Below are 13,797 nucleotides of genomic sequence, written 5' to 3' on the forward strand. Positions count from 1 at the left end.
TAGCTGTTATTTTGTTAAATCATGTAAAAAATATATATATATTATAATTTTTTTTGTGATACATAATATACTGATATGAAATTAGCCTAAAATTATATTTTGATGTAAGGATGTACATACTAAATTAAAAACAAACTAATAAGTGTAAACATTTGTTTTAAGAGAGTTTTCTAAAAGTCCACATCGCCAAAAGTGCCCTATTTAAAGAAATGCCAATATGTTAGTTTACATACATCAACGTTGTCTCCACTGACTATTCTATTCGTGCATATTTCTTAGTATCACTCCTTTTCTGTACCTGTACATGAAAATTATGTATTGATAAAAGATTATGCTTGTCTTTCCCATCTATAACAACAAAGATTGATCTTGATTACAACCAGTTTCCTTGGGCCCCAGTAAATGTTTCTTCAAAGACTACTGCCACAGATAGCTATGAGACCATGTCTGTCACCAAAACAATGCAAGAGGCCTCTACCTCCTCAGTGGCTTCCTCACAATATGATGCCATGGAGCACTTCGCACAACCAGTATCTGCCACACATCAGTTTCAAGTGACTTCCCAAATCCCAGGACGTTGTCTTTCCCCTAAGCCAACAGAAGCACCTACTTCAGCCAAATATGCAGTCAATAAAGAGGAGTACTCTAAGCAGAGGAACCTCTATGAACTTAAGCGCCTCTACAAGCACATTCATCCAGAAGTGCGTAAAAACCTGGAGCGTGACTTCTTTACTGAAGTGACAGACACGGAGCAAACTTATGTGGACAGTGATGAGGAGGTGAGCAGAGACATTCAGCAAGCACGCTATGTTTTTGAAAACAGCAGAAGTACCAGTCCTGGCAAGTGCATAAGCCCAGAGAGAGAGTATTTGGAGTGGGATGAGATCCTGAAAGGTGAGGTGCAGTCAATGCGCTGGATGTTTGAGAACAAGCCCCTAGATTCCATTAAAGATGAAACACCAGATGAGGATGAGAGCAAGAACATAGCCCAACAAGAAATTATTGCTGGAAAAGATGTGAAGTTTACTACTTGGATGTTTGAAACAAAGCCCATCGATGCTCTAGGTACAGAAAAAACAGACTCAGCAGAGCTTAGCGGAAAACTAGAGCTTGCAAGGGGAGATGTCCAAACTGCAACATGGTTATTCGAAACACAACCTCTAGACTCACTCAACAGAAATTACCAAGAGGATGAGCAGGAGACACAGGTGATGTATATGAAAGACATTTCTGGGGGTGATGTGAAAACTGCTAGGTACTTGTTTGAAACACAGCACCTGGACACACTTGGACACACTGAGACCATTGATGAAAGTCACTTCCTGCAGCTGAAGTCAGAGCTTGAAGAAACCAAGGGTGAAGTAAAGAAGACAACCAAGATGTTCGAAACACAGCCCATGTGTGTCATCCGCGGTGACTCCGGTGAGATGCTGGAGATTACCAAGGTGCGACGTGAAGAAACTGAGAAAGGTGATGTCAGGACATCACGCTGGCTCTTTGAAACTCAGCCACTGGACCTGATCAGCAAAGATCCAAGTCAGGTAAAACTAATCTGTGGGGTCTCCATGGAGGAAAATTATCAGATTGGGGTAAACAGGGGAAGATGGCTGTTCGAGACAAAGACACTTGATCAAATCAAAGATGAGGAATGGGAAAGCACAAAGACTCAGAAGGAGGAGATCTTAGGTGCAGATGTGAGGAGACACTGCATGATCTTTGAAACACAGCCAATGGATCAACTTAAAGACGATACCAATGCAAGACCATTGGAGCCAGAAGACATTATGGGTGGTGATGTTACTTCTGCTAGGAATTTGTTTGAAACAGTGCCAATGGAGAATCTGAAAGAGTTACCAGAAGTTGGAAAGCTACAAAAGGTGATAGCTTCAGAAGAAGAGAAAGGTGATGTGAGACACCAGAGGTGGTTGTTTGAAAGCAAACCTCTTGAGCAGATCAGAGAAGAAAAGAAAGAGATCACACGGACTATTAATCTAGAGGACCTTGAAAAGGGGGATGTTACAAATTACAAGGAAATATTTGAGACCATGGACCTGAGCAAGTGTACAGATGCACAAAAAATACAAGTGGAGGGTGTTACCAGTGGTTCAGTGAAATCAAATAAAGTGTTATTTGAGTCAGCACCCTTGTATGCTGTACAGGACAGCTCAGGACACTACCATGAGGTCAAAACTGTGCGCAGAGAGGAAGTTGTGAAAGGAGATGTGAGAAGCTGCAAGTGGATGTTTGAAACTCGTCCTATTGATCAGTTTGATGAGAGCATCACTAAGTTTCAGATAATCAAAGGGATATCTAAAGAAGAAATCCAATCAGGTGATGTCAAAACTGCCAAATGGCTTTTCGAAACCCAGCCCCTTGATGGCATTAAATACTTTAACTTAGAGGAGGAGGACAACAGGAAAAATGAGAGCATTGAGATCCAGAGAGGTGACGTTAAAACATGCAGATGGTTGTTCGAAACCCAGCCAATGGATGTCTTGTATGAGAAAGTAGAGACAAAGACTGAGGACCCCACAGACATCCAGAAAGGAGATGTTAAAACCTGTACATGGCTTTTTGAGACTCAGACTCTTGACAGCATCAAAGATGAGTCTGAGACAATCCTGAAAACTTGCACAGTAAAGCAAGACGATGTACAAGGTAAGGATGTACGTCTAGTACGTTTCCTATTTGAGACCGAAAACCTGGAAAACATCACAGACGATGTGGATCATAGTGGCTTTAAGCGAATAACAGAGATTGACATTAACTCTGGAGATGTATCACGGATGAAATACATCTTTGAGAATCAGTCATCTGATATAATGACTTCTACATCAGAAGAGACCATGCAGAAACTTAAATGCTGTCAAACAGAGGACATTCAGAAAGGAAATGTGGTGAACTGTACCTGGATATTTGAAAATCAACCAATTGATTCCATCAGGGTAAACTCTGAAGAATTAAAGGAGTCACGCACAGTAACAGATATTCAGGGAGGTAATGTTGATAAAGGTCGCTTCATTTTTGAGACATACTCATTAGATAAGATTCAGGAGGAAACATCTGATACTGAGATCAGCAAACTCCAAAGCATCATACACAAGGAGATTGAGAAAGGGGACGTAAAAAACTACACCATGATGTTTGAGACTCAGCCACTGTATGCTATCAGGGACAAAGAAGGACACTATCATGAGGTTACTACAGTCACAAAGGAAGAGATTCTGCGAGGAGATGTGGTTGGGGCAAGATGGTTATTTGAGACAAAGCCCCTTGACTCAATAAGAGACACAGATGAGGTTTATGTCATCAAAGCTGTTACTGAAGAAGACATCCAAAAAGGAGACGTCAGCACAGCCAGGTGGAGGTTTGAAACTCAGCCTCTAGATGAGATTGCAGAGGATATGAAAGTTGCTAATAAAACAGTAGCAGACATCCAAGGGGGGGATGTGAAAACAAACAAGCAGCTTTTTGAAATGGATGACCTATCAAAGAAATATGTGAGAACCGTTAGTGTCAGTGAGATTCAGAGAGGTAATGTGAGAAGCTCCACATGGATGTTTGAAACTCATACCATTGACAAGATCCGTGGTGAAGGTTCGGAGTATGACGAGATGGAGAAGGTGACACGTGAAGAAGTGGTAAAAGGTGATGTTAAGCAGTCTGTGTGGCTCTTTGAAAAGGAACCACTTGACCGTATCAAGGAAGCTGATGAAACAGATACTGTCATTTCTCGTGAGGAAATCCCAAAAGCTGATGTGAAGACAACAACTTGGTTATTTGAAACTACCGCCCTAAATGAGTTTAATGAGAGCAGTGTGGAGAGAACAGAGATTGTTGGAAAGAGCATTAAGTCAACCCTAGAAGAGCTGTATTCTCAGAAAATGGTTGATTCACAAGGAATTTTAATTGAGACAGATGAGATTGGAGATGTCAGAATGGCTAAATACAAACTTCTAAACCAAGAGACCCCAGAGATCCAGAGAGAAGAAGTAATACATGGAGACCTTAACAATATTATGATGAACCTGCTCAACAGACGTGAGACAACAGAGAGGGGAATCACCATAGATAGGGAGGAAAGAGGAAATATCAACTCAACTGTCCAACAGCTCTTTAATCAGGATAAGAGTGATAATGTTGAGAAAGAGGAAATTATCAGAGGAGACATTCAAGATGCAATTAATAACTTACTCAAGCAGGAAGGATCTTCCAAACATGGCATTCTGATTCAAGAAGATGAGAAAGGAGATGTGAGATTGACCATATACTCACTTCTCAATAAAGAAAGTGAGAGCAGTGTTGAGAAAGAGGATATAATTAGAGGAAATATTCGTGGAACACTGCATAGGCTGCTGGGTAATGCTGATGCAAGGGACCCATCCTCTAAGATAACTGTGGGAGAAGCAGAGAGGGGAAACGTCAGTTTTTATTCTACTTGTATTGAGTCTGGGGCAATGGACTACCTCAGACAACTTCAGGTGGGAGCTGATGAAATTGTTCAGGAAAAAATTAAAGAAAAGATTATTGGAGGTGATGTAGAACAAACCAAGCAGATTCTAAGAAAGAGCCAGCAGACAATAGGACGAACTGTTGCTGAAGATGATATTGTACCAGGTGATGTAATTAACACAGTACAGGTGTTTATGATGGAACCTGTACTATCCCTGCATAACATGCAGAAAGAGGATATAGTAAAGGGAGACTTGAGAGGAGCTCTTGACTCTCTTACACAAGCTGTAAACCAATGTGTTGTCATAGAAAAGGAAGAGATAGTCAAAGGAGATATCAGTACAACACTTAGGTCTCTTGAGGAGGCTCAAAACCAACTAAAAGAAATAGAAAAACCTGAAATTGTCCCTGGTGATATTAAGGGTGCATTAGAATCTCTTGAAAAATCTACATCTGCAAAAACTGAGGTGATTATTGAAGATTTGGTCCCAGGCGATATTAAAGGTACCTTAAAATCCCTGGAGGAGGCAAAGCAGGCGGTAAAAGAGGTTGAGAAGGAGGAGATTGTTAAAGGTGACATTCAGACTGCTCTTCTTAGTCTTCAAGAGGCTTCAACTGAAAAGAGGGCTTTTCAGCACCAAGTAAGTGAACAGGGCGATGTGAAAGGTACAATTCAGCTCTTACTAGAGCCAGCCTCATCCCCAAGTATGCAGAGGAGGCCAAGCACAGAGGGTGACATACAATTCTCCATCAAATCCCTTTATGAACAGGAGCAAGTGCAAATTGAGAAAGAAGAGGTGATTAAAGGAGATGTTCAGGGCACCATTAAATCCCTGATGAAGAAGAAAGAGCAATCAAGCCACAAATCAAAAATAAATAAGAAAGCTAAAGCTCCCATTAGGAATCCGGTTCCCCCTCAGCAGGCAACTCGTGATTGCCCAGCTGGGCCTAAAACTGAGGAAAAGCCAGAAAATCCACCTCCAGTGAGAAACATGCAGCAGAGCAGCACGCAAAAGACATCAGAGATAAAATCTTCAGAAAGTCAGACGTCTTCTGAGGAGTATCGTTCTACTACTAAACAGATGACTACAGCTGTTCATTCACAAGAGTCCTCTCAAGGCTCTCAAAAGATTAATGTAAAGGAGCAACATATAAAACAAAAACAGAACACTCCTAGTCCAGTGTTAATCAAGAAGAAGAACGTTGGAGGTCATATGAGTGAGAAAAAATCTGAAATTGCAGCCATGTCTTCAACAAATGCATCAGTGGAGGTATCACAAAGTAATATTAGTATGAAGCAAACTGAAGAGACAAAGACAGTCACACAGGTTCAGACGACTAAGACAACAGAGCACACCACCATAACCCAGAAGCAGAACATCAAGAATTTAAAATCAGAGAAAAATGTTACGAGTCTGAACCGCAATCTCAGTCCCAAAGGAATGATAAAAAAAGTGAAGCCACAGCCAGAGATTCAATTTCCACCACCTCCGAGTTCTCCTCCACCCCCCTCTGAGTCAGAGCTTTCTCTGCCTCCTCCTCCCTCACCAGTGGCAGAAAGTGATGTCCAGTCAGCCCTCTTACCTCACCCTCCTCTGGTCATGAGACAGGACAGTGACCTTCCCCCTCCACCACCACCACCCCCTATCATGGAAACAGACACTGAATTCTTTCCACCACCTCCTCCACCCCAAGACCTCCTGCCTCCTCCTCCATCTCAACAGGAACTCAGCTCGGTCACTCAACCTGGAAAGCCAAAAGGCAAAGCTCTATTCAAAGTACCCAAACCTGAGCCTCCCAAGCAACCACAGCCCAAAACATTTAAATGGCAGAAAAAACAAACTGCACCTGCTCCACCCCCTCCACCTCCTCTATCAGTGGCAGAGCAGAGTGAAACAGTTGCATCAAACATAACTGTAGTCACTGAAACCACAGAGAACATCACCAAGCAAAAGGGACTGGTTAAAACAATTGAACCTCCAGCACCACATATTGCTAAAGCTTCATCAGCAATTCCTGTGCTACAACCAGCAGCTGAGGAACCACCACGCCCTAAAAAGGTTTTCGTTCCGCCAATTAAACTTCCACCTCCCCCTGACACTACTGCTCCAAAACCAAGACCTTATGGAAGTAAATTCAAAACACCTCTAATGGTTGCAGAAGAGAGATATCGCAAACAAAGAGAGGAGGCTGAAAAGAACAAGGGAGAAAGTACTCCCACCTCACCCCCACCTAGTAAAACATTTCATGTCAGTGAAATGAAGGTTGAAGCAGAGTCAAGCACACAGAAAGCTGAAAAGCCACAAATCATTGTTGAGACCCAGAAAGAAACACCTAAAGTACCAGAGCCTGAGCAGAAGCCAGCCATGTTGCCCAAAGAAACAGCAGAAAAACTTTCCCCCCCAAAAAGTTCACAGACCCCTCCAAAGAAAAAGCCTGCAAATTCTCAGATAAGCAAACCTTTGATTCCCAAAGTTGGTAAGAAAACAACCACAGAATCATCCAAAACAGTATCAGATCAAAAGCAGGCATCTATCACTGCTGCATTAGAGATTAAAAGCCATCCAGCCCCTACCGTCCACCCACACTCTGTTACAGAGCAAGTTGAGAGTACAAAAGCTCATTCTGGAAAACAAGAGAGCATCCAGGCCACAAAAAGTGTTCAAAGTCAGATAACTGCTTCTGCTCAAGCAGAAGAGATCAAGAGCCTAGAGACTTGTACGGCTCAAGAAGTCAAGAAGATTTCCTCTCAGACCACAAAGATCCCAAAAGTGACCCCTAACTTTAAGGTGAAAACATTTAAGGTACCTAAGGTAGAGAAGCAGGAGAAACAGGAAGAGGAGAAGGACATAGTTCAATCAAGTGTGCAAACAAGTGTGTCTCAAGTGTGCATAGGTCAGGAAGGCCTCCAAAAATCCTACAGTGCCGTGGAAAAAACTGAAGTGAAAGTTGAGAAAAAGGAGGAAATGAGACAAACCAAGCAAGACACCAAAATGGAGGTCCAGTTGAAGAAACAAAGGCAAACATCAGTTAAGCAGCCACCACCTGTGGCACCAAGACCATCAGTTGAAATACATCAAATACAACCAATAATATCTATAGACGTGCATAAAGGTCAAGGGCAGACAACTGTCATTCAGTCCCATCAAGCAGTGAGAGAGGAATGTGTACAGATTCATGAAGAGAGGACGGTCACTCAGAGCACAGTTCAACAACAGAGCACTCAACAAAAAAGTAAATTTCAGATCAAAAAGCAGGTAAAGACTTCACCGCGGCCTCCAAGCAGAGAGGAGGCCACAAAACAGTCAATGCAGAAAGAGGAGCAAAACAAAACAGAAATTACAGAGACAGCAGATTCGGAAAAGAGTGCATCAACCACAACTGAAAATTCTTATGCACAAAAATGTGAAGAGATTAAAAAATTGTTGAGTTACATCAAGGAGTTTGAAGGATCCCCTGCAAAAATGAATCCAAAATCATTAAAGACCATGCTGAGTATCATTCCTGAATGGCTAGTCGATTCTGAAGAGAAGGCTGATTTAAGCTGTACTCAGTACAACAAGCAGAAAATTATAGAGGTCATAACCTATGTACAGAATCTTGCCCTGGCTAAACTGAATTTTTTAGAAGGAAATTTGTCTGTTTCAGAGTCGGCAAAAAGTGAGTCAACACAGGAAAAGAAAATAGTAGGTGGAGCCACACAAAAAATATCTAAGATTACTATTGGCTCAGCAAAAATAGAGACTCAGAAGAAAGTATTGGAGGAAAAGAAGACAGAGTGCCAGACTGAATCAAAGACAGCAGAGCTCAAAATGCCACCTGAGCTAAGAATGCGGACACCGTCACCAACGTATATCTGCATTGAGTCTGCCAAGAGGACAGACTCTCCTTTGAGAGTGACTCCATCACCGACTTCCTCTTACAGGTCGGGCACCACCCCAACACCTCCACTTCGCTGGTCTGAAACACCAACACGCCTGAACCCATCCACACCCTCCCCCACAATGAGTCGCTCTGAGAAACTAGCTAAACTACGAGATACCACCGCCAAACTCTCACAAGGTATGACTCCACCACCCATGCCTTTGCCAGAGTACATGATAAAGGTCCAAACAGATCTGGAAGGGTCTCGCTCATCCAGCTGTTCAGAGATTACCTTTGAGACTCAAATGATGGAATCATCCCTGATGGATATCACAGATATCCATGGAGACTCAATGATGACCGTCAAAGACAAGCGTGAGTTCTTTGAAGAGGCTCAGAAAGCAGAGGTGTCTCGTTCATATGTTCGCAGGGATCCTATTGACATCCCAGAGCGTCTTGAACCAGATACAGAAGATGAGCCAGAGATTCCGAGATCCATAGATGCACATGAGAGAATGTTAGAGGACTTGCCCAGGGTTGACCTCTCCAGGCTTGTTAACAAATTTGAGTCTCCCCAGCCTAAAGTTTATGTTCGAAAGGAGCCCATTGTGATTACTGAGAGACTTGAAAGTGACACAGAAGATGCTGAACCTGAGAAGAAGTCATCCTTGGTGGAGGACATGCCTAGCTTTGATATTAAGGCCCTCAAGAATGTCTTTGAAATGGGTGAGCAAGCCCACCAGTACCTAAAGGAAGAGAAAAAGAATCCTGAGAAACAAGAGGATGCACCTGAAGGATTTTCTGAAACTAAATCTGCAACTGAGCACTTCTCCACTGTAGATGAGTTTGGAAACACTGTAACAGGCTTGAAGACTGAAACAACCTCCCACTTTCAGAGTGTGACAACACGAGGCGATCCACCAACTTATGCAGATGTAGTAAGAGGGGATGTTCCTGTCCTGGACGTTCCCCCAGAGGCCTCTGCAGAAGAGTTACTAAAGAGTTTCCAACAGACATGGGCAGAGAGTGAAAACGTCTTCAAAAATCTGGGCTTCACTGTGTCTGAACAGCACAGATCACAGACTGTTTCACACCAGCACCAGACTGTTGTCACCGGTAAACCTATGTGATGAGCATGGAAAAGTTAACAAAGAGTACAGTGTGATGACTAAAACAGTGATGGTGTGTGTGCAATTGACAAATGGAGATTCTTTACGTATTTCTTGTGCCTGTACTTTAATTTAGATATTTTAGTTTGAATTAATAATGGAGTGCTGCTACACTGGATATCATGGTCAAAGTGAATATGATTATTGTTTTGTAAACTGAACATTTGAAGTATTGCCCTTTAGATTTTATGAGACTGTGCTGAGGTCCAGATGAAATGTGTGCAGTTTTATTTAACCTCCCTAAATGCATGTAGTACTTAAACATTTTAATTCCAGCAACTATACTAACAACTTTTTGATTCCTTTTCTATATTCATTAACTCATTAACATATTTACACATAAAATATATACATTGCCCAGCCAAAACAGACAAGATACAAGATCTTCACAAAAAAATGATGCACCTCTTGATGGAAATAAATTATGTGATTTTATTTCCATCAAGAATTGACTCTGCAACAAGTATTGACAATGCACAATGCACTTGAGCACCATGTAAAGTTTACTCCAGCACATTCTAAAAACTTTCAATGAATTTAAGGTCTGGACATTGTCATCCTAGAATATGGCCATGATGTGTCTTCCAACATGGTTGTTTAAGAAATGAAAAGCTACACACTCCATCAATTAGGGTTAGAAGAATTGTTTTCCAACATATAACATGCCAGAAACATAGTAATCACTGCAATAATGATCCAATCATAGACTCTGAAGCATTTGCTAAACAGCAACTTTTGTTTTGATGGGGCAGTGTATACATATACCTATATGTTGACAGATTTAAAAGCATTTTCTGATATCAGTCTCTCTCTCCAACAGAAGATACGGGTGCCAGAGTCCGAACTGTGTCAGGCATGTCGGAAGAGGGTGTATCCCATGGAGTCTCTCATAGCAGACAAGCAAAACTTCCATAAAAGCTGTTTTAGATGTGCCCACTGCAGCAGCCAGCTCAGGTAGTGGCTTCATTTTTTACATTCATCCTAGATGTTTTTCCACATTTTAATGTGTTACAGCATGGAACAAGTGAGAAGAAGTTCTTGGTGAAATGCACCATGATTTGTAACTTGATTTGATTTGAATACTTTGAGTGAGCTTGTATGATTTTTTCTGTGGAGAGTTATGAATATGTGAGTTTTTGTAATGTCAGAATACAATATACAGCTATCTAGTTCTTCAGATCCACATTGCAAATTCAAATCGTATTTGTGTTTATCTCTCTGCTTCAGTCTTGGAAACTATGCTTCTCTCCATGGACGAATGTACTGCAAGCCACACTACAAACAACTTTTCAAGTCTAAAGGCAACTATGATGAAGGGTTTGGAGAAAGGCCCCACAAAGATCTTTGGAGTACAAAGAATCAGAACAACTCGGCAGAAACAACTAACATGAAAAACAATCCTCCTGTCAATTTTAATGTCAAAGTAACTCACAGCCCTCAAGAAAATGACCCCAACAGTACAGAGAATATGACTCAAGCAAAGTTGAATGATGACATAAAGAAGCAAGCAAATAAAATGGCAGTTGTGTGGCCGCCCCTCTGTGATTCCCCAAAGAAGCCATTTAATTTAGAGGATGAAATAAAGGTAGTCAAACCTGTCTGGCCTCCTCAAGTTGAATCAGAACTTTCAGGTAAAGAGGATAATGATCCAGCAGTAAATAAGAGGCAAACCGCAATTACTAGTGGAAACGCAGCTGAAAATGGGCCCAAAGAAAATGATGGAGGGCCTGTGTCACTGATAAATATGCCAGAACAGTCATCTACAGATGCTAAAATAACTCAAAAGCCAGAGGAGCCGACACCAAACACTGAAACAGCTGGGGCAGAGAATGCCAGTGAAACAGGCAAAGCCATTGAGCCCTCAAACGAAAGCCAGCAGACCACAGAGCAGAAAGATAATGAGGCAATGAAGGCAAAAGAAGAAAAGGAGACAAATGGTCAAAAAGAGGAGGAAATGGAGAATGGAGTTGCAGAAAGAACTAAGGATGTGAACGCAGATGAGGAGAGTGACAATGCAAAAAACACTGATGAAAATGGTGCTAAGGAAAGTGAAATGAAAGTGAATGAGGGAGAAGAGCTAACAGTGACAGTGATAGATGGTGAAATACCAAATGGCCAAACAGCCAATGGCAATGCAAACAACAACAATAATAACAACAACAGTAACCTATTATTGGACAACAAGGCCAGTTTGCCAGGAATTATTGAAATTAAAGAAACACCAGAGCTGCTGGACTTGTCCTCCTCAGGGGCACTTTCTTCTCATGAATCATTTAAAGAAGAGGTCAACCGTGAGATCAGGGCTTCTGACATTTTCCAAAAACTTCAAGAGGACAGCTCTGTCATATCATGTGCCAAATACTCCCAAGACATGAAAGAGGCAGAACAAGAACATCCCACTACCAAAACATTGGTTTGCACAGAGACAGATGACAACAAAACATGTAGTGCCTCACATTTCCTAGATGATATATTTGCAGGTTTTGGTGACAGTTCTAGTTTGTTTCCTGAATTTAAGGATGACATTAATAGCAAGGAATCAGCTTCATCTCAGCTGGATGACCTTCTGGATTTTGGAATAGAATCAAAGGGGGAGATGGGCCAACATACTGAGGCGGAAACGAAGAAGAATCCGCTCGATGAAGATGACACCAAAGCTGCTGGGCTGCTGAGTGAAGCCAGTAGCCTCTGGCAGGATGAAAATCACTTCTTGTCTGTAGAGGATCAAATTAAACAGAACCGATATTATGATGATGACTGATGGGGGGGGGGGGAATGAACACTCTGTTTAATCTGCCATACACTCATTTATACACAATCAAAGTTTCTGTTAACATCCCTTAGAACAGTCCCAAAGCTCTGTTCATGGAGAGATGAATGTTAGCATGCTTGTATTGTATTTTATACTCCGCTCGCAGCAGGCAGCACATTTAACTGCATTTTGATCATTTTTAAAAGCTTTATTGAAAGCACCTGGTGTGCAAGACAAATTTGGGAAATATGATTGTGATTCTTTTTGTTTTTTGCTGTAAACATTTAATTCAGAATTCATGTATCTTTTTCTGTGTCTGTGTTTGCAGAGACTCTTTTACTTTCTTTATAGAACATTCATAGGGGGTTATGATTTCTGCTTTTGTTTGAAAGAATTTTTGACAGGTTGTCTGTCTTAAGGTGGTTGGAGCTAATTGTTTCCATTATACTGCTAGTGCTAATGCATTGACAATTAATAAAAACCATGTTTCTGGAATTATCAGTATTATCTTTTGTTTCATCAGTATGTTCTGTATTTTTCATATGAAATGATCCATGTATAGCCAAAGAAGATTCTCAGAAGTTCTTTTGTAAATGAGTCACCAATCCAAAAATAGTCATTCAAATTAAAACCTGAAGCTAATTATTTTACAAGATAACGCTTTATAGTTAAGCACTGCCCCCCTTGGTTACTTTTGGAAACTCAGGCATGCTTTAGAAGATTTCAGTGAATAGAGTGCATTAGTGCCCTCCAACTTTTTCAGCTGTGTTGATTCCGGAAGATCTCTTCCATTCATTTCCCATTAAGATTTCAAAAAAGGTTTCTTTGTTGAAGCGTTTTAAGCCATGAATCAAGCAAACCAGCTACAATGTGAATCACAACAAACTTTGATTTGAAGCAAAAAAACGTTTGTTAAAAAACGTTTTTGAAAATGGGACAAAAATACAAAGGTACAAGACTGTGCACTTAAAGGATTAGTTCACTTTTAAAATGAAAATTCTGTCATCATATACTCACCCTTAAGTTGTTTCAAACCTGTATGAATTTCTTTCCTCTGCTGAACACAAAGGAAGATATTTAGAAGAATGTCAGTAACCAGACAGTTTTTGGTTCCCATTGACTTCCATAGTAGGAAAAAAATATACTATGGAAGTCAATGGGAACCAGAAACTGTCTGGTTACTGACATTCTTCTAAATATCTTCCTTTGTGTTCAGCAGAGGAAAGAAATTCATACAGGTTTGAAACAACTTAAGGGTGAGTATATGATGACAGAATTTTCACTTTAAAAGTGAACTAATCCTTTAACGGCTTTGTTGAGGTAAAGAACTACAATCCCATGAAGAATTGCAAACAGCAATGGAGAAAAATAAAACAACTCCTTTAAAAATGTTGATTAGGCCTATATATAAAAAACTATAGGCTATATTTTAATTTTTTTTGCTAAATAAACAGCCTATATTTTTAAGTATTTTGAGAGAGTGTGGAGACCGACTCGATTACGTCATGCGAGGTGCTTCATGGGGGTGGGCGGAGCTAAGAGATTTTTCGGTTTGTTTCG

The 13,797-nt window shown here is 41.0% G+C and overlaps 1 protein-coding gene across 4 annotated transcripts in view; it reads left to right on the forward strand.

Moving 5' to 3' along the window:
• The window catches only part of xirp2a (xin actin binding repeat containing 2a), a 38,641-nt gene extending 25,909 nt beyond the window's left edge, over positions 1-12,732 (forward strand). For all 4 annotated transcript variants that reach the window (XM_079628220.1, XM_079628221.1, XM_079628223.1 and 1 more), the window contains 3 exons: positions 363-9,432; positions 10,306-10,439; positions 10,713-12,732. In XM_079628220.1, the coding sequence (XP_079484346.1) occupies positions 363-9,432; positions 10,306-10,400 (9,165 nt within the window). In that variant the 3' untranslated portion in view covers positions 10,401-10,439; positions 10,713-12,732. The remainder of the gene's footprint in view (positions 1-362; positions 9,433-10,305; positions 10,440-10,712) is intronic.
• The last annotated feature ends 1,065 nt before the right edge of the window (positions 12,733-13,797 follow it).

This window comes from Phoxinus phoxinus (assembly GCF_949152265.1).
Source record: "Phoxinus phoxinus genome assembly, chromosome: 11".
Taxonomy (NCBI): Eukaryota; Metazoa; Chordata; class Actinopteri; order Cypriniformes; family Leuciscidae; genus Phoxinus; species Phoxinus phoxinus.